Here is a 26638-nt window from a genome sequence, read left to right as displayed (position 1 = left end):
GCTCCAGGCTCTGAGCCATCAGCCCAGAGCCTGACGCGGGGCTCGAACTCACGGACCGCGAGATCGTGACCTGGCTGAAGTCAGATGCTTAACCGGCTGCGCCACCCAGGCGCCCCAAACCTTGCTTTTTAAGTAGCATAACCAAGAAAAATGGAAATGATGGACTCCAGATACACAGCACTTTGAAGTGGCCAAAGCACTTTCTGGGGCAGAATCCCCTCTGTTTCTCTGGGATCCGAAAGGGAGCTGCATTGTTGTTCCTCTCCCACAGGTGAAGAAAGGGACACTCTGACAGGATGTCACCCACCGTCATGGCTATCATCCATATCTGACCACTTCCAAGTCTTACCTCTCCTTATTGGAGCCTTGAATGACACAATTAGATGAGAAAGAGCCCAGGACTGGTTAGATATTTCTCTTTCTTCATTTTAAGAGTTGGACTTTTAGACCTGTGAGCCCCGCTAATACACAATTGCCAAGATGAATAAGACTGTCCAAGAAGTTTTCCATATTCCCCTCTTGTTGAATTATGTTTCCGAAGGTCCTTCAGTAAGAGAACTCACCCATTGTGCTTCAATTGTGTCATGCCTTATTTTTGTCCCCTGCCATACCAGGAGATCCCACAGCCTCTGGATATGTCTTCTTCATGCTTTAAGCCTCACTTCTAACAAATGTCCTTTATACAGGCGGGAGCTCTTTAAATGCCAGCCAAATAGAACAGTGTAGACCAGAGTACTGACCATCAAACAGTGTAGACCAGAGTACTGACCATCATCCATCATGCCCAACTATGGCCCACTGCCTTTTTTTTTTTTTTTTTTTTTTTGGTAAATAAAATTTTATTGGAACATGACCTGTTCATTTGTTTAGATACTGCCTAAACAACATTTTCCCATGCGACAGAGACAGTATGGCCCACAAAGTCACACTATTTTCCATATAGCATTTTTAAGAAAAAAAAATGTGCTGTCTAGGTAAAGAGCAAACTGGAGAGGAGTTGAAGTCATTTCTATTTTCAGAGTATATTTCTTAGTATTTCCATCTCTTAGAATATATTTACACTCCTCCCCACCCACCAGTGCAGGAAAAATTAGCCCACTGATGAATAGAATCTGGAACTCAGAAGTAATCCGAATCATGTCAGTTTTCAGAAATTGTGTACTTTATGTGACAGGATTCTTTGACTGTCAAATGTAGGAGAATAGACATATCAATATTCCGAAGAATGATATGTATACATGTCTCCGGGTATACTGGAGAAACCCCAGTACAACCAGAGCAAACCCCTCACAGTGCTTGTCTCTTTGTTCAAAGCATTTATACAAAGAAAGAAGTAATTAGTAAGGAAAATCCTGGGATTTTAGCTGAGATCAGTTCCATCTTAAATTCATCACCGAGTTTCTGCAACCGTTCAGCAATTTTCTTAGGTCTGGAAAATTTGCATAATGTATAGATTTGCCATTTGGTTAAATTAAATCTTGCATAATACGTTGGGAGGGGACATCTTTGAGCTGGGTGGATTTGAGGATTCAGTGTAAGGTATCAACATTTTTCCTTTTTAAATCGATATTTAAATTGGCCTTGATTTCTGAGTGGGATGGGTTTACGAAAACCAGGAGGCTATGGCTGGGGTGAGGGTAGAGCTTCAAGAGAGTCACTCCTGGGGAGGGAGAGCGGGCTGCCAGCACGAAGGGGAGTTTGCCAGCTCCTTCCGGTGGATGCTCACTGAGCTGGAGAAATAGAAGACTCGTCCTGATGATGCCATCAAAGCAGAAGGCAGTGCGGAGTTCTGGGGAGAACTTGACGTGTTCCTTAAATTAGTTGGGTGCAGTGATGTCATTAACATAGAGACTTGTGCCTGCTTCTTATCTGGGGATTTATTACCGTGGAGGCTCCCTGGCATACTCCCAAATGACAGGACGGGAGAGAACTGTCATGGAGAATGTGTTAGGACACCTGCCATCTGCCCTGGCTCTTGGGAGAGCCTAGAGGTCAGAGGACAGGGAAGGAGTTTTTCAGGATGCTCAGAAAACCAGTGCTGACAGAGGGACCCCCCCCCCTCTGAAAGGAGAGTGGGCAGCTTGCCGGCCGACCTTGACGATACATTACCTTCTGCAGCAATGGAGGGTGAAGGATTGGCAATTCACCACCCCCAAGCAACCCAAGCATACCTATACCTCAGGCTCCCCCACACCCACAGAAGCCTCCAGTGGCCCACGAGCTCCAGCAGAATGAGAGAGAGAGCAGAGACAGGCATTTGCTACTGATCACCAAGAGGGATCTTGTTTCATTGGGTGCCCTCTGCCCCCTCAGTCTCTTCCCCCAAACCCCAACTCCAAAAGAGAAAGACCTAAGAGGAGAATGAGGAAGAAGATCCCAGAGGCAGCTCCCCCTAGCAGACAGAGCCAAGTGCTGGATAGTAGGGGCAAGGAAGCAGGAAATGTCCCCTGCCCGAGGCAGGTCCATCATGACACAGGTCTATGAGGACATGGGTCTGGAGTAATAGGAAGAGAATTTGAATGCTACTGACTTTGGAAGCTTTACATTGGATTGGCCTGAGGTATTTTTTAAGTGTATTCATTTATTTTGAGAGAGAGAGGGAGAAAGCATGAGCAGGGGAGGGGCAGAGAGAGAGGGAGAGAGAGAGAGAATCCCGAGCAGTTCACACTGTCAGTGCGGAGCCCAATGCAGGGCTTAATGTCATGAACCGTGAGAGCACGACCTGAGTTGAAATCAAGAGTCAGACGCTTAACGGACTGAGCTCCCCAGGTGCCCCTGGTCTGAGTTTTTAATAACCACGTGGCCAGAAAGCTGTTGCATCGTCTTTAGATGTCATTAAGGGATTTGACTCGGGAAGTGTGGTGCCTGGGCTCTCAACCATTCTCCCACACCGCCTGCCAGGTACTGACTGAGCATCTTGAAGCAGCTCTTAGCCCCTCTGAACAGCCATTCTTTTATCATAAAATGGGGACAAATGATAGAATCTTCTTTTCTGAGTCCTCAGGTGATGCAATGAAATACAATGTATGCAAAGAGCTTAGCAGAGTGCTAATCATGTGACCAATGTTTATTAAATGGCTATCAGATGTCAAGCACTATTCTAGATGTTAATCATCATCATACTTAAGGGCCAGGAAGGGCACTTAGATATATTGACTCACCTGGGGCAATGCTAATAATATTTCTATTTTCTAGATCAAGGAAACAAGGCCCAGAGAGGTTAAGTAACTTGTTCAAAGTCACACAGCTAGGAAGTGGTAAAGCTAGAATTCAACCCCAGATCACTCATTCCAGAGTCTACAAATGTTTATTGTTATTGTTATTAGTAGTGGTAGTTATTTTCAATTCCTTGTTTCTGGAACTAAAAACTGAAACTTTGAACATGGAGAGGGAAAGAAAGACCTCTTTCTGGAGTCTTGACTCCTGTCCACTGAGAATTAGACACCGCTCCCAAACCCACCTGCTCTATCCCCAGGGACTGATACATACATACATATGTGTGTGTGTGTGTGTGTGTGTATGTGTGTGTATATATATATATATACACACACATACACACACACACGTACATACATACATATATATATGTAGTAGGTGCTCAATAAATCTATTTTGAATGACTGGATGAGAAAACAGCTGGTTTCAAGCCCACTGAAACTCCTTTCTCTCCCCAGGACAAAACATGTCACATTCCCAGGTATTCGCAGGCTCTGCTTTAATGACACTACTGTAGACTGAATTGTGTCCCCTCCCCTTTATGCTGAAGCCTTAAGCCCCCACGTGATGGTATTTGGAGGTGTGGACTTTGGGAAGTAATTAGGGTTAGATGAAGTCATGAGGGCAGGGTCCTCCTGTGGGAATCTGTCCTTATAGGAAGAAGAAGAGAGAGACAGCATTCTCCCTCCACCAGGAGAGGACATAGGGAGATTATAAGCCAGCAAGAGAGACCTCACCAGCAGCCAAATATGCTGACGCCTTGATCTTGGACTTCCCAACCTCCAGAACCAGGAGAAGTAAATGACTGTGGTTGAAGCCACCTGGTCCATGGGGTTTTGTTACAGCAGCTCGAGTGTACTTATACAGACACCTATGCAGCCCATCACCTTTACTGAGGTGTTAAACACTTGGCCCCTTGAATGCTCATCCTATACTTTCAAAGGGTGAAAAAAAAAAAAGAGCAAGAGAATTTGGAGTCAGCCCTTCTGTGTCCCGCAGGGCTTCTGCTTTCTGAAGAATTTCATCATTCCAGCAAAGCATTGAATTTATTCGGGTTGAGGGAAATGTGATGAGTTTCTTAAATCTGTGTCACCTGGCTGTGGAATCCGCCCTGCCGAGCTAGGAAGGAGGCATTAACTACATCCAAAGCTGTGTGATTAACTTATTTGTTTGCCTACAGAGCTAAAATGAAAAATCAGGAAGCTGAGTGAATCTGCACGAGCCCCGTTTTGAAGTAGGATTGTGAGAAAACCCGAGACGTGGGTTTTAATTCACATTCCCTGGGCTTACCATTATTATTATTTTTAATGGAAAATAACTTCGCACAATCTTGCTTCGTTTTAAATGGAGAATGTGCAGTATTGTCTAACGCAGGGTATGAAGTTGATTTAGTATGCATGATTTTCTCCCCCTCCCCATCCAGGACTTTGGCTCTTTGTACACATTCAATATCGTTACATTTTTTGCTTAGAACATATATATTTTCCCCCTGAACTTTTCTCGATTGCTTTTTTATCAGGTTTACAAATCAAATCAAATAGGTATATTGCAGAGCTCTGTGATACCATTTTCTGAGCTTATAGTACAATGTATTGAATTATGCCACTCCAGCCTTTCTTTTGCTATTCTGTCCAGATTGAGAGAGAGGGACTGTGGACCCTGTAAATTCACTCGGTGCCCAGCATTACTGGCTAAATCAAGACCACTATTCAGCCTGTAAGAAGAGACAGAGCAAGTGTTTGTTACACAAATCAATTTGGTCCAAAGTACATCGCAGTGGGTACTCAACCATCGCTCACATAATATTGTCAACTTAATCAAATAATGCCTCGAAGACACTCACAAGCTTTTCTCTCTGAGAAATAACTTGATTGGTGGAGGAGGAAGAAGCAGCTGGCTATTCAAAAGGACACTTTTTATTTATCACTGTAAAGCACTTTGGGCATGGAGGGGAGGAAGCCCGCAGGATAGGGGGGATGCTGGATATTCATTAGGTTGTACGCGGGGGGGGAGTTGTGCTCGTTAGCATCCTGGCTTGGGTGCTGGGTTTTGACACCCTCATGGCAGAATTGGGGATGCTCATGGAGACAAAAGAAGCTGGGCCCCAAGAGGTGTTCTGGAATGACACAATAAATATTTGCTGGCACAGTAAAGGGCTTCAAAAATGATTCAGTGTAGTGTTTGTCTTTGGGATGTTCATGTTCTAGTAGCACAGACAGGTTAGTAATCTGATAATAAGGAACATACATGGTCGATAAGAGCTCACCAGAGGGGAGCACAGGACTCTAGGGGCTCAGAGGAGGCATCTGAAGCCGCCTGGTTTGGTTTGATTTTGGCCAACTGGTTGAGATAGAGCCCTGTTCGCAGAGCTCATCACTCTGGTTCGAGCCCAGACAGAGAGCTCAGGCAGTTAGACCTCCAGCGAATCTTCACTCCTCTATGCAAGTGCTTAGCAGTTGCCCTCTGGGGCTGGGCTGTCTTTAGACTTTCTTAATTTTTTTTTTCTTTTTTATTTAAAAAAAATTTTTTTCAACGTTTATTTATTTTTGGGACAGAGAGAGACAGAGCATGAACGGGGGAGGGGCAGAGAGAGAGGGAGACACAGAATCGGAAACACTCTCCAAGCTCTGAGCCATCAGCCCAGAGCCTGACGCGGGGCTCGAACTCACGGACCGCGAGATCGTGACCTGGCTGAAGTCGGACGCCCAACAGACTGCGCCACCCAGGCGCCCCACTTGATTTTTTTTTTCAATGTTTTTTATTTATTTTTGGGACAGAGAGAGACAGAGCATGAACGGGGGAGGGGCAGAGGGAGAGGGAGACACAGAATCGGAAGCAGGCTCCAGGCTCTGAGCCATCATGTCTTTAGACTTTCCATAGCACCTTCCTCTTGGCCTTGACAAGCCATTGGGGTCTGGAATATGGAGTCCAGCAAGTGGACTTAGATATCATAGGTTCCATCCTGGCTCTGCCATCTCCTAGCTGTGTAATTTTGGACAGGTAACCTAACCTCTCTGAGCTTCAGTTTTTCAAACTGTTACGGTGATCAGTGGGATAAGGTATGAAAAGTGCCTAGCAAGATGCCAGGGTCACAGTAGGACCTCAGCACAGTTTTATATTTAGTACCCATCCCATTACCCGACCCATTCATTAGCTGATTCCACACTAGGCTCATAAGCAATCAGGCATTGGTAGTATTCAGCATCAGATGTCTCAACTCAGGGGAGAGTGGAATGCCCTCGCACAGCACTGGTCCTTATCCAGGGATCCGTGGATATCTGTGCACCCTTCGGGGAGTCTGTGAACTCTGTATTCAGGGATTAGGATATTAATATTTCGAAGGGGGCATTATTCTGCCAGCTGGAGGTATCTGTTGAGCCATGGCTGGTATGACTGAGGAACTGAATTTTTAATTAGGCTCAACTGTAATTAAAATTTAGACACTGACACTTGATTCCATTATTAAAAGCCTTTTAGGTGTGTTTTGAAAATCTTGGCTATTCAACTGCCAATTTTTCAAAGTCTAAATACAGATGAGGCATTTCTAACGAAAATGCAGTGTCCATATTGAGATGATGAGCTGTAGTACAAATTATTTGAACATCTCAGAGACTCAGAAAAACAAGAATGTAAAATATCATTTACATTAATTACACGCTGAAATAATAGTTTCGGTAAATTGGATTAAGATAAATATATCCTTAAAGTTAATTCCACATATTTCTTTTTCCTGTTTAGACACGTGGCTTCTAGAAACTTTAAGATTTTGTATGTGACTCCTATTTTATTTTGTTGAATGGCTGCTCTGAAGTGTGTGATCACTGTCCCTGAACCGTATCTAGTCTTATGTGATGAGTGCATGAGTTTTTAATTTCCATCGTGCAGGGGAAGAAAATAATTTTCTTTGTATTCTTCTAGGTTCTTGGTTGAAGCACCCTGTGGTAAAAGAGACAAACAGGAATTTAATAACATGTCTACCTTCTGTAGACAGGGTACCTACCCAAGAAAACCAAGTAACTCCCTGGCATGGCCCCAGCCACCAGCTTAAACATCATCTCCAGCTGAAGACAAAAGATGTTGGGAGGCCAGGGGAGCCAGCGATGGGGAGGTTATTAGGAAAAGCACAGTAAATAAGGGTGAGGTGGTTATGCAGATTTAGGTCCTTGACTTATCCTTTGAAGAGAGTTTCTAGAGATTTAGTTACTTTCTCTTCCTGGTGCCTCCTGAGAGGAAGACACCCCTATAAATGGAGAATTTCCTTATAAATGTGAATGTCTCTTACAAAAGGGTATTTTCTACTGTTTTTGGAGCTTCTCCTGTGTCTGCTGTTTCTCAAAAATAATTGTCCCAAAATAACCCTTGTGCCAAAGAGGCGTATTTTGGGGTGGCAAAATATAATTCGGTACAGTTCTTGTTTTCTTAGGGTGAACACCCCTACTACAGGCACTCAGCCCTGTGCTTCAAAGTCTCTGATTTCTCTCCGAGTTCTGATTTCTGCTGACAGCTTCACCACATCTTACTCATCCGCCCTTGTGATGGTCACCTATGTTGCCTCCACATAGGTGGTGGTGGAACCTTTTATCCTTTCTTGAATCTGAGGAGACAGGCCCAGAAGGGTTTAAGGAGCTCGGCTCCTATGTGACAGAACTGGAGTTTAGCTCAGGGATGCCCAGCTACAAATGTCCTCGGCCTGCGTTACCACTAGGTACTTGGTCACCCCCGGGAGATAGCACACAGGTGAGCTCAGCAGTGCCTCATGGGCTCCGAGCTGAGCCCACGGGGCGGGGCCACAATCTGAAAGGCACATACAAAAACTATGCGGATTCTCTCCAACAGTCATCCCCGGATTGGTCGATATCAAAATCCAATTTCACCAGGATTAGCCTTGGGTTGCTCAGAGCTATTCATTGAATTAGGAACGATTATAGCAGAGGGAGCCCCGCGGTTCTTTATTAAGGTCTTTGCGGAAGCACTAAGTGATCTTCGGGAGATTAAAGTGCTGGTGGTGTTTTCTTAACATTTATAACCTGCGCCGATATCTGGGGAGTTTGTTTATTAGGAAAAATTCTGCGGCACACATCCTGACTCCTAATAGGGCTCTCGAACTGGGCCAGAGCAGAAGCTGGATTTTGCCATCCTAATGAGCTTATTTTCGAACCTCTGCCAATGGCTGCCTGGAAACACACCTCTTAGGGTTAATGGACTTTCCACTCGTGTGGGGTCCTGCAGCCTCCCCTGCGTGATGGGGCCTCTGCATCTCAGGGTCGTCCGTATCCACACGCCCGAGAAAAGAACAAACCCCGTTGGTTTTAACCCTGTTAATAATAGTAATGATATGCATTCCCTGTTTGTTCATGGGACTTAACTGTTTGCAAGACTTGGATTACATTATCCCAGTCTGAAGGGTCCAGGAGAGATGTGCATTTATGATTTTACGCATCCACAACTAAGAGTGAGAGATGTGAAGTTAGCATTTGTGCCGCTCGCTGATACCAAAGCCAGACCTGTCCATTGACGCCACAGGCCCTTGCTGAGAACTTACCGTGTGCTCCAGATCAGTGGTTTCAGTCCGTACAGTTCCGCCCCCCACAGGGAGCACCTGAACCCCTGAAGATAGTTCCAGCTGTCCCACTGTCGTCTAGAGGATGGAGGCCAGGGATGCTGCTGAACGAACATCTTATGGTGCACAGGACAGCCCCAGGTCAAAGAGCTAAGCAGCCCCCACATCACCATTTCTGGTAGAGAAACTGCTGTAGGTGTAGGGCAGAACAGTGCATGGAAACTCCCCAGTCTCTGTTCTCGTGGACTTGGCGTTCTGGTGGAGAAGACAGGCACAGCAGAAAATAACAGAAGCACGTAACCTAAAAGGAACAAGTGATACGTACTTTGGTAACGGGCAGGTGAAGATTTCTCAGACGGGTCATGTCTGGGCAGACAGCCGATGGGCAAGAGGGGGCAAGCCGGCCACATAGGCATCTGGGGAGAGAGTTCTCCAGGCAGAGGAATAACCGGTGTGAAGCCTGAGGAGGGAGCTTGCCGAGTGGGCGGAAGGAGGAACAAGGTGGCCAGTGAGCAAGGACTGGGGAGCCTCAAGAAGCAAGGGGGTCAGGGCCAGGCCATACTGAATATCACAGCCCAGGATGAGGGCCTGGGCTAGAGGGTTCAGAGAGGGCAAGTGCCCTGGCTGTTCTCCTAATGCCTCGAACATCCTTTGTTTTCTCAAATTCCTCTCATCTCTGAGCGAGCAGATCAGCAGTAATTTGCTTGGTCTTTATGTTCTATCTTCTGATCTCCGAAACATGGTTATGAGGTATCTTTCCAGTTCAGCTGCGTCCCACTTAGAGCTAAAATGATACTTAGGAAAAAAAAATCAGGGATAAATCAAGAGTTCTTCTTCGAGCAATTAATTCCAAGGAAGCCTTGCCAGGCACCAGCCTCAGGGGATGTAGCTCCCTAGCAGGGAGCCCCTGACTTTGGGGAATACACGTTCTAGATGTGCAGTTCCCTGCGCAACCTTCTTAGAATTTCTACGTTATTTTATTTTTGTCGGTAGAAGTTTCACTCTGGGCGTTCGCCGTAAGCCTCACCGACCTTCTCAGGGATGCCGTGACCGCTTTAGCCATCTGTGTGAAGTACAGCACTAGGCTCAGGGAACTGGCGGGCCTGTCCTTGTTTTCGGAGTATCGGCTGCCTCTCAGGAGGCTGGTGGAGTGCGTCTCAGTCAGGGCGCCCAGGCTGGCAAAGGGAAGATTGCAGTCTCCTCTATTTAGGGAACTCATTAAAGTTCCCACGGTGACAGATGGGAGCCTGGGACAGCTCAGGCAGAGACATTCTCTATTCTTCTGGACCTGGTGTGGGGCCAACCCTTTGGAGAACCTCAGGCCACCTTAAGTGGTAGAAAATGAAACTCCTCCTTGACTATAGCTACCCATCCTACTCGTGCTTCCAGTTTGTTTTCTTGTTTAATAAAGGGTTGTAGTGGGTTGAGTGTGGCCTTCAAAAGATATGTCCATGTCCTGACCCCTGTAAACCCATGAACGTGGCCTTATTTGGACAAAGGGTCCTTGCAGATGTAATTAAGTTAAGGATCCCAAGCCAAGATCTAGGGTGAGCCTTAAACCCAGTGCCTAATGTCCTTATAAAGAAGAAAAAGGCAGACAGAGATGTGAGTCTCAGACACACAGAGGGAAGAAGGCCGTATGAACACAGAGACAGACTGGGGAAAGGCAACTCCAAGCCAAGAGGCCACCAGAAGCTGGAAGAGGTAGAGATGGGCCTTCCCGCAGAGCCTCCCGAGGGAGTGAGGTCCTGAGAGCACCCTCACTGTAGATGTCTGGCCCCTACAACCGTGAGGGAGTACATTGCTGTTGCTTTCAGCCACCACATTTGTGGTAATTTCCTAGGAGACTACAACGACCTCAAACTCAGGCTTGTCCTGAGTATGTTTTCCATGAAAGTTCCCAGGAGAAAGGAAGGGGAAGAAGGCCCTCATCCTGACCTACTCACCTTGAGAGTCGGTGAGGACCACTCTGGAAGGCCTCAGCCCGACCGTGCCCCGGGTTCCGGAGTAGCCATTTTGCACAGCCCCGGTCTCGTTTGGCCCACTTGTGTTACGTCCCAACACGTAAGCAGGCGTGCTGGAGCTCACAGATCCGTTTGTCTTTCTCGGCCTCTGGATCCTGATGTCATCCTCTTCCCTCACGATACCTGAAACACTGTTGCTTTGTTTTCCATTTTACATGTTATCTTTAAAAATTACCTTTAATACACAGGTATCCCGACATAACAATTGATGAGCATTTGTATACATGCCCGCACTACAAAATGATTAATTGAGCGTTGTATGTTTTTTATCAAAGGGAACAACGCAAAGATTTCTCCAAAGTCCTGTTTGACTAAAGATGATTAATTTTAATTTTCACATGAGCGGCATAATGCTATTAATCATTTAATATGTTTAATCATAATCTCTGTAATTCCTAATTAGGTTTATTAAGCTGAAACATCCAGCCGTTCTGTACAAATCCAAATCTAAGTTTCTTTCTTGGGATGAGAAGGAATTTGTTTTAATTTGCATTTGAACAGCAACTTCTTTCCAGAGGAAAGAATCTAGAGCTGCAGGTTCAGGGTCTCAGCAGCTGCTTGTGCTGACAGAGCTTCTTAGGTTAGAGTACTAAGACCCCAACCATGTGGTTCAAGGACATGTCGCTGGCTTTGTTGTGTAACCAAACCTCCTATTACCAGCAGAGCAAACATTCGTGCTCTGTTTGGGCCTCACTGTTATAAGACTGCGTTTTGACCCCCTTGAAGGTGCCAAGCGGACAGTTTGCTCCTTCACTCGTTACTTTATTGATACACTTGTAATCCCTTCCGCTGTTCAGTCAGTGATGCAGCCAGCCATTCAACCTGCATGTATCTTTTGTCGGCCGTAGCTCAGCTCTGGCGTCCTGTGCTGATCACATTATGCCCCGCGATGATCATAGGTGGCTCGTCACAGTTTTTATGATGCAATATATACTCTTGCTCTACGCATAGGGCCATTCGTAACCCAACCGCCACTACCCCCACAGTGTATCGTTCCATCCTTCCTTCACATGACCTGCACTGACCAGCGATCACACGCGGAAGCCCCCGAATCCAGAACATGATTTCACCTTTGCGTCTTTGCATGTGCTTTGCACACTGCGGGTACAGCATCCGCCCCCTTCGTCTGTTCTGTTAGACACCTCCCACTCAAAACATAACCCCCCAGAACTGGCAAGCCTCTTCAGGCATCCAGCCCTGCAGCGTGTCCCTGATTCAAGTTTACGCAGCCCTCTATGATTCCCTGTGATCCCAGCCTTGCAACTGTCTTTTTCTACCCTCTTTCTCTTCCTCTGAACTGGAAACTGAATGCGTTTGGAGGCCTGACTTACAGATCCAGTGTCTAGTAGTTGCTCAGTAAAAACATGTATAAGGAGCCATGAGAACCTTTCCTTTACCTGAGAGAGGGTTTTTCACTCCTCGTTTTGACATTAAAAAAAAACAATCTCCATAACTCGAAAACATTCATTGCTTTCCAGTTACTGACCATATGCCATGTGACAGGAACTCTGCCAGGTTGGCATATGCGATTGCAGTCAGTCCCTGCAGAGCCTTAGAAGGTGTGCATTATTATTAATACTTGTTTTCCAGGTTAGAGGACTATCACCATCCCCCTGCCTATTCACTCCAACAGCATAGACAGAATGACCAAGTGCATTGTTGTTGTTGACATGACATAGCACTTCAAGGTTGAAGAAGTCATCCAGGGGGGCCTTAGATACCAAACCAGCTTGGAACAGTCTTCTGCCGGCCCCTGGGAAGGTCTTGCTTTCAGAATGCAATTCAGGGGGGCGCCTGGGCGGCTCAGTGGATTAAGCATCCGACTCTTGATTTCGGCTCAGGTCACTATCTCACAGTCATGGCATCAGCCCTGAGTTGGGCTCCACTTTGGGAGTGGAACCTGCTTGGGATTCTCTCTTCCTCCCCTTCTGCCCCTCCCCCCACTAAAAATATAATAATGAAAGTTTTTTTAAAGCATCAGAATGCCATTCAGGATGTATCAGTAAGGAGAATGGAAATGAAGTCTGCCAATAAACATACGTACTGACAAGACAGTCACAAATTATGCCCATGTTATTTTGATATATATATAATATATATAATATAATACATATATTATATATATTATATATCTATTTTGATAAACATATATCAAAATGTATATGTATGGCATATATAAAACACTTATGTATATAAAATAAACATACATATTTTTTAATATATAAAAATACATATTTCACTTTGTGAAATTGTTTCCTTCTCTGTGTCTTTATTATTTTACACCGGGCTGACTGCATTGATAGTTTCATCCCAGTTAATATGCTTCTAAACTGTTTATAAGTAGGTGAGGCTGGTTCCTTGCTCATCAATTTGATGGGCTTCCACATAGGTTTTCCATCATGGTTTTGGAGAAGCAACTGACTGATGTGAATGGCATCCACTGCCACCCAGAGGCAAGAGATGCTAATTGCAGAGAAAGTTTCTAGAAGCATCTCTAGAACCAAGAGTACCCATACCCGTCATGGCTATCAGGATACCAAATGTTACCGTGACTTTTCTCCTGGTTCCTACCCATATCCAGGTGCTGATGTAATATCATGTTGTGCAGACTCATTTTGGCAAGAACGGGAAGCAGAGTAACGAGTTATGCTAATAATGTAACCTTATCTACACCAACATGGTCCACAGAATGTCTTGCTGTGCTGGAGATGCTTTAAACCTGCACCGTCCGACATGGAAACCACTAGCCCCATGTGGCTATCGAGTACTTGAAATGTGGCTAATGTCAATGAAAAGCTGCATTTTACATCTTATTTAATCTTAATTCATTCAGATTTAACTAGCCACACGGGGTCAGCTGTAACGGACACGGTAGAGTTGCACAATCAAAAAACGAGAAGTTAAAGCCTTAATAATAAATTAAGTCAATCAGATGCTTACTTAGACTGCAGGGCACCAAACAACCTTTCCAAATGTTTTATTACATTTGCTAATATTTTATCTTCACACTCTTCAACAATTAGGTAGGCGATGTTTTAAGATTTTGGACACCTTTGATTAAGGGATACACCCTCTCCTAGCTTCAGCGATGAGGTTTTCTCTGCCTAATTATTAAAACTCCCCCAATACCTCCACACCAACCACCCATCCCCTTGCTTTATTTTTCTTCCTGGCGCTCTCCTTCTACCCGCTGCATATTTCGTTGTTAATGAGCTCATTGCCTTTCCTGCCCCCCACCCCCACCATAAGAATTGCGCTCCACGAAGGCAGGGAGTTTTGTCCGCCTTTCTTGCTAGTGAGTCCCAGATCCATGTTACGCTCTCAGGGGGTCTTCAGAAATGTTGAATGAATGAATGACCCAGCACTTCTTTCCTTGTCTTTGTTCCTTTGTTCCAGCATTTTCCTACCATTTAGGGGAAGCAAAAGCAGTTTGGAAACAGCACGTAGGTCCACTCAGAGCCTCTTTACTCTTGTCCTTTTAGCAGACAGATGACGCAGCACCGACGGATGGCCAGCCCCAGACACAACCTTCTGAAAACTCAGAAAACAAGTCCCAGCCCAAACGGCTGCATGTCTCCAACATCCCCTTCCGGTTCCGAGATCCGGACCTCCGACAAATGTTTGGCGTAAGTAGTGCGTTTCTCCTCTGCAGTGCCTGCTGTGGGGTCCCCAGAGCCCTCTCTTCATGTAAGTTCTGAAGGTGAGATGTGGACAGAGGGGAAAAGAAAGGCATTTTAGGTCCTAGTCTGTAGCTGTATTTTGGCCAGAACCTCTTCACGATTTCAGTATCCATTTCTTTGTATGTGTTCACCGTGTTCCCACTTGGCCAAATGGTGTTCTTCTAATTAGGAACGGGAAAGTCAGAAGGAAAATGAGCTCCCAGATAAAATAGCATTGAAAGAATCTGACTGATGGTCCCAAATCAAGTGGCCCGGGACCCTACATCACGGCTGAAATAAACGTTTTGTGTCTTTTTGGTTCTTCTCTCTATTGTAGTTGACAAGTTATCATGACATTTTCCTGCATATACCTCACTCTTTCCCAGGCACTGTGCATTTGGATTTCAGATGCAGCTTTAGAGAATAATTAGTTCTGCCTAAAACTTCATTAAAAAGCAAAACCAAAAAAAAAAAAAAAAAAAAAAAAAAAAGCTAAAGACATCTAAATCTGACTTGCATCCTGCCATATACATTCTCCTGGAGTTGGTGGTGAGGATTCAGAGGTTCTTACGGCGATGTTACCCCCACAGAGGTGCCTTTCCAAGGCACCATGATGGAAATGCAGAGCAGGGCGGAAGCCACGACCAACCTAGAGAAAATAAATGACAGGGTTGCTTCCTTGTAGGACGCCATGACTGTGATTCTTTTCCTGGACGAAATGTCGCAGCGTCCACCTTGAGAAGGAATGAGTTAGCCATGTCTTTGGGCTCAGTTCCACCAAAGGATAAAATTCTGACAGGGCTTAGATATCCTTCGCTTGTTGTTGTCATTGTTGTTGTTGTTGTTGTTTTTGCAAACGTACTCAGCCTGTTTGTTCATGACATCCATCCCAGTATTGATGGGAGGTATCTGTGGATTCCATGAACAGAACCACACCCTTAGCATTTGACTTAGAGGAAAGGTTGGCTGCTTGGAGTTTCTTCTTCTAAGAGTCCGTGGATGGATGCAAATGTTACAGAAGGAATAAGAAGAAGGCAAACTGTAATGCCTAACCCCGGGCAGAGTAGACCTCACCTCCCCCCCTCATGTAAAGGGGAGCGCTGGCTCATCACTCTGTGACTGTGGGGTTAGCTTGCTTGCACCTTTTATTTCTTTAACATGCATGATGTTTATCAAGTATGCATCTGACACAAAGACAGAGCAAGCGTCCTCATATTCAGATACCCAGACTTGAATCCTGACATTTCAGAGGAAAAGGTCAGCTTCTGCACTTTTATCTTCCTCGTTTGGTAATAACCTTGAGTTGAGCCCTCTAACTCTTGCCGAGTGGAGATACCCTCGGGCACTCTCAGGTCAAAGATGACTTTGAAAAGTGCAGAGCATTCAAAGTGAAAGTGGAGGTTAAGTGTGTGTAAAGCAGTGCGACCAGGTTTGAATGATGGCAGCCAGAGGAATTAGATTCCTTTTGCCACGTCAGGTTAGAAAGTCTTGCTCTGTGGTCCATCTTCCCTCGTCAGGTGTCACTGGGATGTTGGCTTTGAATCTGGCCCTCTTAATGACCATCCTGGTGGTCTTTTAGAGTGTCACTCACTGCAGCGGCCCCCCTGCGGGTGCACTTCCCTCCCTGGTCTTCTCTGTTATCTTAAAAGTCACCAGAGGACCGCACAGCCAAGTCAGAGACGTATTGGAAAAATCCACAGCTGGAACTCCCGAAGAAGGCATCCTGCTTGCACGGGTGTCTGAGCCTCTGTGTCTTCCCGGGGCCAGGGCAAGCGGTGCAGGGCTGAGTCCTGCCAGAGAACGAACACACTACCGGTTGTCAAACTCTGATCACAATCTACTGGTTTCAAAGCCAGTGTTTGTAAAAGTCAAACATTTTAAGCAACTGACAAGACGTCGTCCACTTGACAAGATGATAGATACGCTTAGTATCAATTAAGAAAATGCAGCATGCCTTCAGTAATATTGAAATTAATTTTGCTCATCACAAACAGCATCTGTGCTCATTTGAAAAGTACGCAAGATTTTTTTTTTTTTTTTTTTTAGGAGTTTCAGCTATAAAAATGTTCAGGCACATACGGATTCCTGGATTCTTTGTAATAATGCTGAGGCCTCTTTGGTTTACAACCTCTGTTCCGAAAAACGGAACTTCAAAGCTAAAAATCTGTTGTTCCCAGCCAAGCATTGGTGGTGGTAAGCCCATCCTGGTTATACGACAAGCTTGGTGGCTTGAATCACATTGAAAGGCATCTGTACACATTCTGATTGGCTCCCCACATTCCACTTGAGAGAATTAAGTGTGGTTTCTTTGCGGTCATAGTTATTGTAAGATACCACATTTTGATTCCACTCAGGCCTGTTCCAAGTCGGCTGGACATGAGATCTCTTTTTTTACCTTTTATTGCTCTATTTTCCCTTTGTCCCTTCACTTTAACAGGAGCTAGAATGGGGGTGATTGCAGAGAAAAACCCTCTCCAAGATTTTTGGGCTTTTCTCCTTTGTCTCTTTTGTTAAATGCGGCCATGGGGATTTGAAACTGAAACCAAAACAAGACAAAAGAGGAAGTTCTCTTCTCAAACTGCCCAAAACCTGGCCGTGTTCGTAAACACCTTTTGCCACCATTAGTAATTCAGCCGTGAAGTTTGCAACTTCTGCAGGCCTGATGGTCACTGCACGAGGCTCACATTTTGTTTTTAATTTGTGGCTTCAGGGCCCGTTCATCACGATTCTGGTTACCTTTTTCCCACCATGTACTCGGTACTTGGCATTCTTTATTTCCTCCTCCTTTGGATGAATTTATTCTAGCGTTTGGCATTAAATCTTCTAAGTTCAGGCTTGCTTTCTTTCTTTCTTTCTTTCTTTCTTTCTTTCTTTCTTTCCTGCTTTTCTTTTTTCTTTCCTTTCCTTTCCTTTCCTTTCCTCCCCTCCCCTCCCCTCCCCTCCCCTCCCCTTCCCTTTCATAGAACAGTCTTTGGTCAAGAAGTTACCTGGCCACAGTGGAACCAGAGTCTTTTTAAAACACCAGTTGGGGCCGAAAGGAACAGATCAGGGGCATTGGTTCTGGGTGTTTCACTGTAAGAAATATTGCTTCTGGCCTGGCTACTTCAGTCTTGAGCTCTGTCCTTATTTCAGGAAGCATTCGTGAGAGTGCCTTTTCTTTATGTTTGAAATCTTGATGATCCCATGAAAGAAATGTGTGGATTTCCTCCAAATTGATTGTAATGGCTTGCTCCTGAGCAGAATGATTCTTTACCTTACCTTTAGAAGTGTACAGGTATCTAGGTGAGTGAGAGAGGTGGTTATGATATATCCAGACCACTGACAGGACACATTGTATCACAGGACTGTTTTCAGAAATAACTACTCATGGAGTATAGGATTCAAATGTGCACAATACCCTTGTTTATAGCACAGCCTTGCTTCTGTTATCAAAATACAAACCCTCTAGGCATGATGCATGATCTAGTGAAATCACTCATAATTGTCACCCAGAAACAGACCACATGACTTTCAGAACATGCAAAAGAAGCTTTCATGATCACCTCTTTGTAATAAAACAGAGATGTCTGCCCCTTTAGTGTTACTGGCAAAGTTCCATGCACCGTGCGGTTAGAAGCAATGAAGGCTTTATTTATTTTTATTTTTATTTTTTTTTTGGACCTGGCCTGGTGCCTCCTAACTTCTGCATTCCAGACATGAAGCCAACCCAAAGAAAACTGAGACGGTGCCTTTTCTTAGCCTCCATGTACACTCTTTGAACTAACCTTTACTTTCATGTTTTATGCTGTAACCGTTGAACATCGTTCACAGTTTTTCAGGGAAATATTATTTGATCTGAGACTGTCTGAAAATGCCTGGTACGTACCTGCTCCAGTGCATGCCTGTAAGCTTCTGGATTTTGTTCTTGATACAGCTATTGAGACCCCTTGCGTGGATTTGGAGTTGTTGTGGAACGTGGCTAACCATGGGTGTTGAGCAGACAAATGCGAGTTAATGTCTGCGAGCGAGCCGTGTCTGTTTAAACTGAACGTGTGCCAGCTGTGTTTACATCATTAGTACCAAACTTCCCAATTAAACTGTTGATACTATAAATACAGTATGCAACTGTCTTCGAAATGGGGCTCACACCAGTATTCTTCTTGCCCGTTTGCTTCGCTTGCTTCTCTGGCTCTGAGAATCACCCACCCAGTAGCAACTGCCAAAGAGGCAAACATTTGAGACCATTTCAGGGCATATGGTGTCATTGTTTCATTTAGGGAATGACACATGCTAGGATTACTTCTTGATTGGTTGGTTCTGTTTCAACCAGATCTTATTTTAAAGGGAGTGTTTTCATGTTGACTGCTTAGAGAATGTTCCGTAGATGACATTTGCTTCATGGTTTTGGAAGGAATCCTTTTCAAGCTTCCCCGCTCATAAATATGTGTGCTTTCGTGCTCTCAGGCCTGAAATAAATATGATAGCATCTGTGTGGACTGAATATTCTGAGGAGGTTATATCAAAATCACTGCTTCTGAGGAGTTCACAAACGGGAGGAGTTTTTACTATGAAACTCAGCTCCCCTTTCAACGGCAAATCCTGCATTTCCCAAACCTGGAAGTTTTTTTCTTCTATTTTTAACAACTTTCTCTGCCCAAATCTAGGGCACAGAAAATGCTCCATAGAAGAACATTCTCTTGACCAAAAGGAAATTAGAGTGTCCATCAATTGCAGGGTGAGTTACCTGTGAGTTTCTTGGTATTTCCATCTCTCCTGCTGGCACTGTAGACCTCCCCTGTCCTCTCCCAGCCCAACTGCTTCTTTGTTTCTTCCTAGCCTTCTACTTCTCCGGGAAGAAGAGAAACATGTCCGCTCCACAAGACAAATTCAAGGCGCAGTCCCCTGACTGCCTCTGTATCCTGGGGGATGGGCACATTTCCATCACATAGCTTTGGATTCCCTTTTTCTCATCAAACTACTTTTGTTTCAAGGTTTTGAGCTCTTTCTCTTCAACTGGAGTGTGCATAGTTTTTTTTTTTTCTGCCTTTCCAGGGAAGGTAGATTTATTTGTATGTTCCAGAGGATAGCCTCTGTATGTTTCAAATAATTTTGTTCTCAAATCTTAGTTGCACCCTCTTCGCACTTATTCTCAGGGCCCCCTGGTATCCTGTGTATAGTGGCCAGGGGAGCTGTCTTCTCTTCTCTGTCTTCTTATCTTTGGTTCCTTTTCTTTCCCTCCCAGCCACTCTGTCCTCTGCAACATGGAGGCTGCTTAATGCTTTCTACCCTGGGGAAAAAGACAGAATGCAGCATCTCTTAGGGCAACAAAGGACGCAATAAAAATCCAGGCTGCAAAAGCAAATGGAATAATACAAAAGCTCAAAATAAAAGAAGAAAAGATGGACATACTACTTCGTGTGGTTCCATTTATTTTTTTAATCACTAAAAGCACTCGCCCTAATTCTGCATCAGGGTAAATTTCCCGTCATACTTTCCCTGGGCCATGTCGCATACTTTCACAACAACCCCCTCCCACCTGCACGCTCAAAAAGTTAAATAAATAAATACCCACTGTACTTCATGCAAGCTAAGAAAAAGGAAGAGACTCCAATATCAAGGGGAAAAGATTTTGGACTATCAGATGCTTCTGATTCCAAGTCCATGTTCCCTTTTTTTAAAAGTATGAATCACAAATTGTTTGACGTGCACGTCTCCCTAGGACTATGAGATTTAGCAAATAAAGACAAACATGAGATAACAACAGTTGAATCTGAATTGTAGATAACATATTTTATTAAGTATAGGTATGTCTTAAATATTGCAGGGGATGTAATTATCCTGAAAATTTTGAAATTTAAATGTAACTGGGCATCCGTGAGTTATTTGGCTGCCCTATTTGTAATCCGAAACCATGGTTCCGGGCCTAAATGTGTCAAGTTGCTTTCACCCCTTATAGAGTCTATTCGTGCTGATTGTCTAAAATCTATTTGTTTGTTTAACAAAATGAGGAATCTGGGGCGCCTGGGTGGCGCAGTCGGTTAAGCGTCCGACTTCAGCCAGGTCACGATCTCGCGGTCCGGGAGTTCGAGCCCCGCGTCGGGCTCTGGGCTGATGGCTCAGAGCCTGGAGCCTGTTTCCGATTCTGTGTCTCCCTCTCTCTCTGCCCCTCGCCTGTTCATGCTCTGTCTCTCTCTGTCCCAAAAATAAATAAACGTTGGAAAAAAAAAAACCCCAAAATGAGGAATCATTTTGAGAGAAGTACATTTCAGCCCGAGGGCTAATCACAGCTACGCTGGTGTCTTGATTATGATGGATATCCACCTGGAGGATCTTGCTTTTATCTCTTTGGACTTGACTTCTCTTCCGTGGCCTCACTGTTCCTCTTGCTTATGCTGGGGCCAAGGGCCATAATCCTCATCATCAGATTCTACCTGGACATTTTCTTATGAAAAGCACACCTCTTCCAGGAGGTTTCTCCCAGTAGCTAGTGGAGTAGAGTAGCATAGGAGGATCAGTTTACACACCAACCAGTTTTCATTTTCGCTGCTCAGTGCCTGGGAAAGTTCTTGCACACACATAAAAAAAGGGAAGTGGAACTAACCACTTGACCATACATTTTGCCCCAGGCCAATGCTACACCCTCTCACTTGGTGGGGTATCCAGCAAGATGGAAATCTGTGTGTGGTTCCAGTCTCTTGGTTCAAGCGCTCCTCTAAGGATAAAACAACTTAAAATGCCTATCCTTGATAATAAAAGAGGAAAAAAAAAAACCCTCTGACTTGGGGTACAGTTACCAATGTGCATAAGATGATTTATCCCATTTCTCTTGCTTATAAAACATTTCTATTTCTTTGCAGCAATTTGGTAAAATCTTAGATGTTGAAATTATTTTTAATGAGCGAGGCTCAAAGGTAAGCAATTTAATTTACCTCAGGATTGCTTAGCTTATGTTTAAACGTTTGCTGTGCATAATGGAAAACAACTGCACTGTTTTAATTAGCACATTGTGAAAATACACTTTAGTGGGAATTCCTTTAGAGACCTCCTCCGCTTTCCAAAATGGTGGGAAATACATTGGGTTTAGTGTAAATGTATAAGGGGGGGGTAATTTAAAATTGCTGTTTTATACCTATCTATTTCTCTATTTCTATATCTATTTATATATATATCAAGTTTCCAGAGGAAAATTGCCCATGCTTAAAAAATAATGTTGTTGCTACATTTTTGTTTTTCAGTGATAATTATGTTCTTTATATTAAAAAGTGAGTTGCTAGTCTCATGCGCAGGTAAATATGTGATTATTCTGTATTAATAAAGTGCAGTTATTTTCCTGGGTTGCAGGGGAGGAAATTTTCACATACACCAACCTTTCGAATGAAGTTGCTTTCCTTAGTATATTCACCACTCCACATTTTGCAATTTGCCATTGCTTTGAATTTTTTCCCCAGTAGGAGACCAATTTTAAAGTAGATTTTCCTAGAGGGAAGAGTGTTAGTAAAAGTCGAGGGTTATATGGAGAGGCCCCTTCAACATGGAAATACATTAGGTTGGGGGGGAAAGGCCCATGTCTCTCAATGTATCCCCTGTATCATTCAGTGGTCATCAAAATGCAATCCCCACAGGAGCAGCAGGACTTAGGAAGTTACTTAGAAAGGCAAATTCTCAGGGTCCAACCCAGCCCTAATCAGATACTCAAAATTGGAGCCCAGCAATCTGTGTTTTACGAGACCTTCCAGGCCTGTTGTTGAAGTTCTAAATCCCTGGTGCCAGTCCCCAAGCTGTCCAGAATTCTAAGCTCCCTTCTTACATCTTCAGACTGTGAAAGTGGATATTGGGACAAATCGCTTGTCAGATACAGAGATACTGGATTTAGCCCTATAACTTTTCTTATACAGGTGACTTGGGACAAGTCAGTATCCAGGAGGGTTAAGAGAAGACCTGTTTTTTTCCAAGGGGGACAGTGGGCATAGCATACCTCCTTCCATGAAGGAAGCATTTGAATGTATTATTCCCTGGGCAGTCTGCACACTTACCCTCCTAAATGGGATGCTGCAGATTGCTGTGAGGGAAGAAAATCCAGTGTTCTCCTCTCCATAGCCAAAATGATGTTGCAATATGCCAGATGAGGAAAAAAAAAAAAAAAAGAATCAATTCATTATACTCTCTGGTTCTGTTGTTCAGGGACCTTCTTCCTCCATAATTTTGGATTTTTTTTTTTTTTTTTTTTTTTTTGTCATTCTTATATCAGTGGTGGGACCTCTAGTCTGGGAGAAACGTAAGTTAACTTTCTGCTTCTTGTGTGAAAATTATTACAGGGGCTGTTTCTATACCTGCAATGCAAAGTGCATTAAGAAAAAATGTGCCCTCGGGGCGCCTGGGTGGCGCAGTCGGTTAAGCGTCCGACTTCAGCCAGGTCACGATCTCGCGGTCCGGGAGTTCGAGCCCCGCGTCGGGCTCTGGGCTGGTGGCTCGGAGCCTGGAGCCTGTTTCCGATTCTGTGTCTCCCTCTCTCTCTGCCCCTCCCCCGTTCATGCTCCGTCTCTCTCTGTCCCAAAAATAAATAAAAACGTTGAAAAAAAAATTTATAAAAAAAAAGAAAAAATGTGCCCTCGGGGCGCCTGAGTGGCTCAGTCAGTTGAGTGTCTGACTTTGGCCCAGGTCGTGATCTTGCGGTCAGTGAGTTTGAGCCCCACATCATGCTCCGTGCTGACAGCTCAGAGCCTGGAGCCTGCTTCGGATTCTGTCTCCCTCTCTCTTTGCCCCTCTGCCCACTCACACTCTGTTCTGTCTCTCAAAAGTTAATGAACATTAAAAAACAATTTAAGAAAAAATGTGCCCAGGGGCACCCGGCTGGCTCAGTCCATTGAGCCAGTGACTCTTGATCTCAGGGTTATGAGTTTGAGCCCCACATTGGGTGTAGAGATTACTCAAAAATAAAATCTTTAAAAAAGAAAAGAAAAGGGGCACCTGGGTGGCTCTGTAGGTTAGACATCCTACTTCGGCTCAGATCATGATCTCGCAGTCTGGGAATTCGAGCCCCACATCAGGCTCTGTGCTGACAGCTCAGAGCCCGGAGCCTGCTTCAGATTCTGTGTCTCCCTCTCTCTCTGCCCCCCACTCACACTCTGTCTCTCAAAAATGAGTAAATGTTAAAAAAAAATTTAAAAAATAAAAAGAAAAGCAAAAAATGTACACGGCCTAATCCCTTTCACTCAGGCCTGATGCGTTCCTGGCAAAATCCTAGAAGATGACCCGGAATGTTGGCCAACTTCCTTCTAATCCTGAGTCTGTAATTCTACTGCTTTTAAAGACTGCCTTTTTTAAAATTTATATTTAATTTATATTTTGTTTTGTAACGTTTGCCCGTTGGAAAAAGCTATCTAATTCCTTTCGAGAGCTGTTTTGGGACATTAGAAGAATATCGTTTGCTATTTTGAAAGTACAGTGGAGGTACTATTTTTAATACTTCCCCCGTCATTGCCGTGATTAGCCTGTCTCTGGGGCTTTAGCAATGAAGACCAGTTAAGTTTGCTGCATCCAGAGACTGACTTTGTGAACCTGCTTTTTCCTTTTGATTAGGAGACATCAAAAATAGCCTCTCTGGCTGGGTATGCTTCCTCGGAAACAACCCGTCTTGCAGGTGCTAACTGGAGTGTCATCCAGACAGTCCTTTGGGGCACCTGCTAAATAGGGACAGCAGCTCACACGAGGACATTTTTCATACTTGGCATCATCCTTTACAGGAAAGGGCCCTATTTAAAGGAACATTGCCATTTAAATAGTTGAGGAACCTGAACCATTGTGAGGACCTCATTTTCATCATTTGGTGCAGGAGAAGCAGCCAGGGGAAGTGGGTGGCCCTTAAGAGCTAGGAGCTCACCTTCTGGCCATTCTCTTTGGAGACGGTCCCCGAGGCAGGTCCTGCAGTGCCCAGTGAGTACGGCTGTATGTTGGGGATATTTGGGGGTGAAGGGGTGTGCATGTTCATATACCTTATACAAACACAGACAGTGCCTATGTTATCCTGAGAATGTAGAGCATAAATGTATACACAGGTAGCAAGTGTACGGGGAAACCACATTTTAAAAAGACGTGCCAGACTTTGAAAATAAGAATATGATAGCATTTAGGGGTCAGAGATCTTAAATTTTTTTTTTCCTTTATGAGATTTAAAAACATTTTGTTTAGCTCTAAAGTATTGTGTTTGGGGGATACAGCCAGATAGAGCTACTTCCTTTTTTTTAATGTTTATTTATTTATTTTGAGAGAGAGAGAGGGCAGGGGAGGGGAAGAGAGAGGAGGAGAGAGAGAATCCTAAGCAGGCTGTGCACTGTCGGCATGGAGCTTGACGTGGGACTCGAACCCATGAACTGTGAGATCATGACCTGGGCCAGAACCAAGAGTCGGATGCTTAACGGACTCAGTCCCCCAGGCGCCCCTAGCGCATAATACATGTAGGAAGTATACGGTCTGATCTTTGATTCCGTAGCTACCTGTGAGGACTGGTTCCCTTCCAGGTACGAGAAGACAGGTGAATTCATGGTAAGGGAAACAGAAGTGCTTCCTGTCCTCAGAGATTTTCCTGAGTAGTTGGCGGGGGTTGGGGAGGGGGGCAGGGAGGGCACCCAAATGCAATATTGCAGGCTGTGCTGTGTGGCACGTAAGAGGCTACTGAGAAGCCAAGCAGGCAGACCCGTGTTGTGAGGGGTGGTAAGGCTTCTGGGAAGAAGGGACGTTTAAGCTGCGAGTGAACTTTCTCATGAGTAGGAGTTTCCCAGGGAAGGGAAGGAGGTAGGTCAGGTGGTCTTCCTGGGAGAAGGAGCTGTGTGTGCAGAGGTGAGTGGGAAGAAGTGAGCTGTGAAACTCTTAGTCCCCCAGAAAAATGAATCTTTAGAGTGGTATCAGCAGCCACCTCTTCTAGACAGGTCTTTGCACCAGCAACTAGAGGAGTTGGGTTTTCACCTAAGATGAAAACAATGGCACACTCTTCAGTCCTGGGTGCTTCAGAGCCTTGATTTAACATACAAAATGTTATTTTTGCATTGATACAAAAAGGAAGGTATCCCCCAAACAACAACGACGACGACGACAAAAAGAAGGTATGACCTACCCATATACCTCAAAACCAAAATGGAAAAATCATTGAGATATGGGAAGGTCAGAATTCACGAGTCATGAAAGACTTTTTTTTTATGTCTATTTATTTTTTGAGAGAGAGAGAGAGAGAGAAAGAGGGAGCAAGCAGGGGAGGGGTTAGAGAGAGAGGGAGACAGAATCCCAAGCAGACCCCGTCACGTCAGCACAGAGCCTGATGTGGGGCTCGAACTCAAGAACTGTGATATCGTGACCTGAGTGGAAATCAAGAGTCAGATGCTTAACCGACTGGCACACCCAGGTGCCCCAGATTCACCAAAGGCTTTAAAACAAGCAAGTCACACTGGCCTTGCAGCCCATCTTGAGAGCCCCGTTATTGTGCACACATTACCAGGTCTCTTAGTCAGCTTTGTGCCTTCTCTCGGCTCCAGCCATCTCCTGAGGTGGCCCTGGGACCAGTGCCTCTCCTGCAGCAAAGACCATGTCCCTCCGCTCTGTGGGCCCCATGCGCTTGAGATCTGCACCCCCTTCCCATGCTCTCAGGCCAAGTCCAAAACATGCTTCTTCCATTTCCCCTCTTTAAGTCTGAGATAAAAATATCCAGAATGTTTTTAAGAACTCCACATTGTGCTTCCTTGAGATAAAAAGCTGACCCTGATGTAGGCTAAAAGAAGTAACCTCAGCACTGGTCTTGGACTTACCCAGCACCTGCACTTGGCCGGGAGGGTACCTAAAAACTGCCAAGTCACTGGCATCTCCCCCCAGATGAGAATTCTAGCAATCTTCTGGCCCAGGGAGGCCAGATCACTTCTTGCCTGTGGGGAGGTGTGACTGTCCAATGGAAAAGGTAGGACAGTCCCTTTGGTATTTTGGGACTGTCTCTGGAATAAGCACTTCTGAACCTGACTTTGTAGAATCTTAACTAGTCATCTCAATAGCAGGAAAGAGGTATTGAGGACCTCAAAGAAAAAGAGAGAGAGAGAGAGAGGGAGAGACGTTTAGCAGAAAGTGAGAGTAAGAATAAGAATCCATATATTTAGTATCTTATTTTAAGACGAAGGGAGAACTTAGGTAGGTAGGGAGCCACTTGCTTTGTAGTTTACAAA

The 26638-nt window shown here is 44.7% G+C and overlaps 1 protein-coding gene across 26 annotated transcripts in view; it reads left to right on the top strand.

Moving 5' to 3' along the window:
• The window catches only part of RBFOX1 (RNA binding fox-1 homolog 1), a 2071930-nt gene that overhangs the window by 1919156 nt on the left and 126136 nt on the right, over nucleotides 1-26638 (top strand). For all 26 annotated transcript variants that reach the window (XM_040458724.1, XM_040458700.1, XM_040458710.1 and 23 more), the window contains 2 exons: nucleotides 14283-14426; nucleotides 21296-21349. In XM_040458724.1, the coding sequence (XP_040314658.1) occupies nucleotides 14283-14426; nucleotides 21296-21349 (198 nt within the window). The remainder of the gene's footprint in view (nucleotides 1-14282; nucleotides 14427-21295; nucleotides 21350-26638) is intronic.

Source organism: Herpailurus yagouaroundi, unplaced genomic scaffold (genome assembly GCF_014898765.1).
Source record: "Herpailurus yagouaroundi ecotype Mexico unplaced genomic scaffold, PumYag 222, whole genome shotgun sequence".
Classification (NCBI taxonomy): Eukaryota; Metazoa; Chordata; class Mammalia; order Carnivora; family Felidae; genus Herpailurus; species Herpailurus yagouaroundi.
This window is presented reverse-complemented; position numbering and strand designations above follow the sequence as displayed.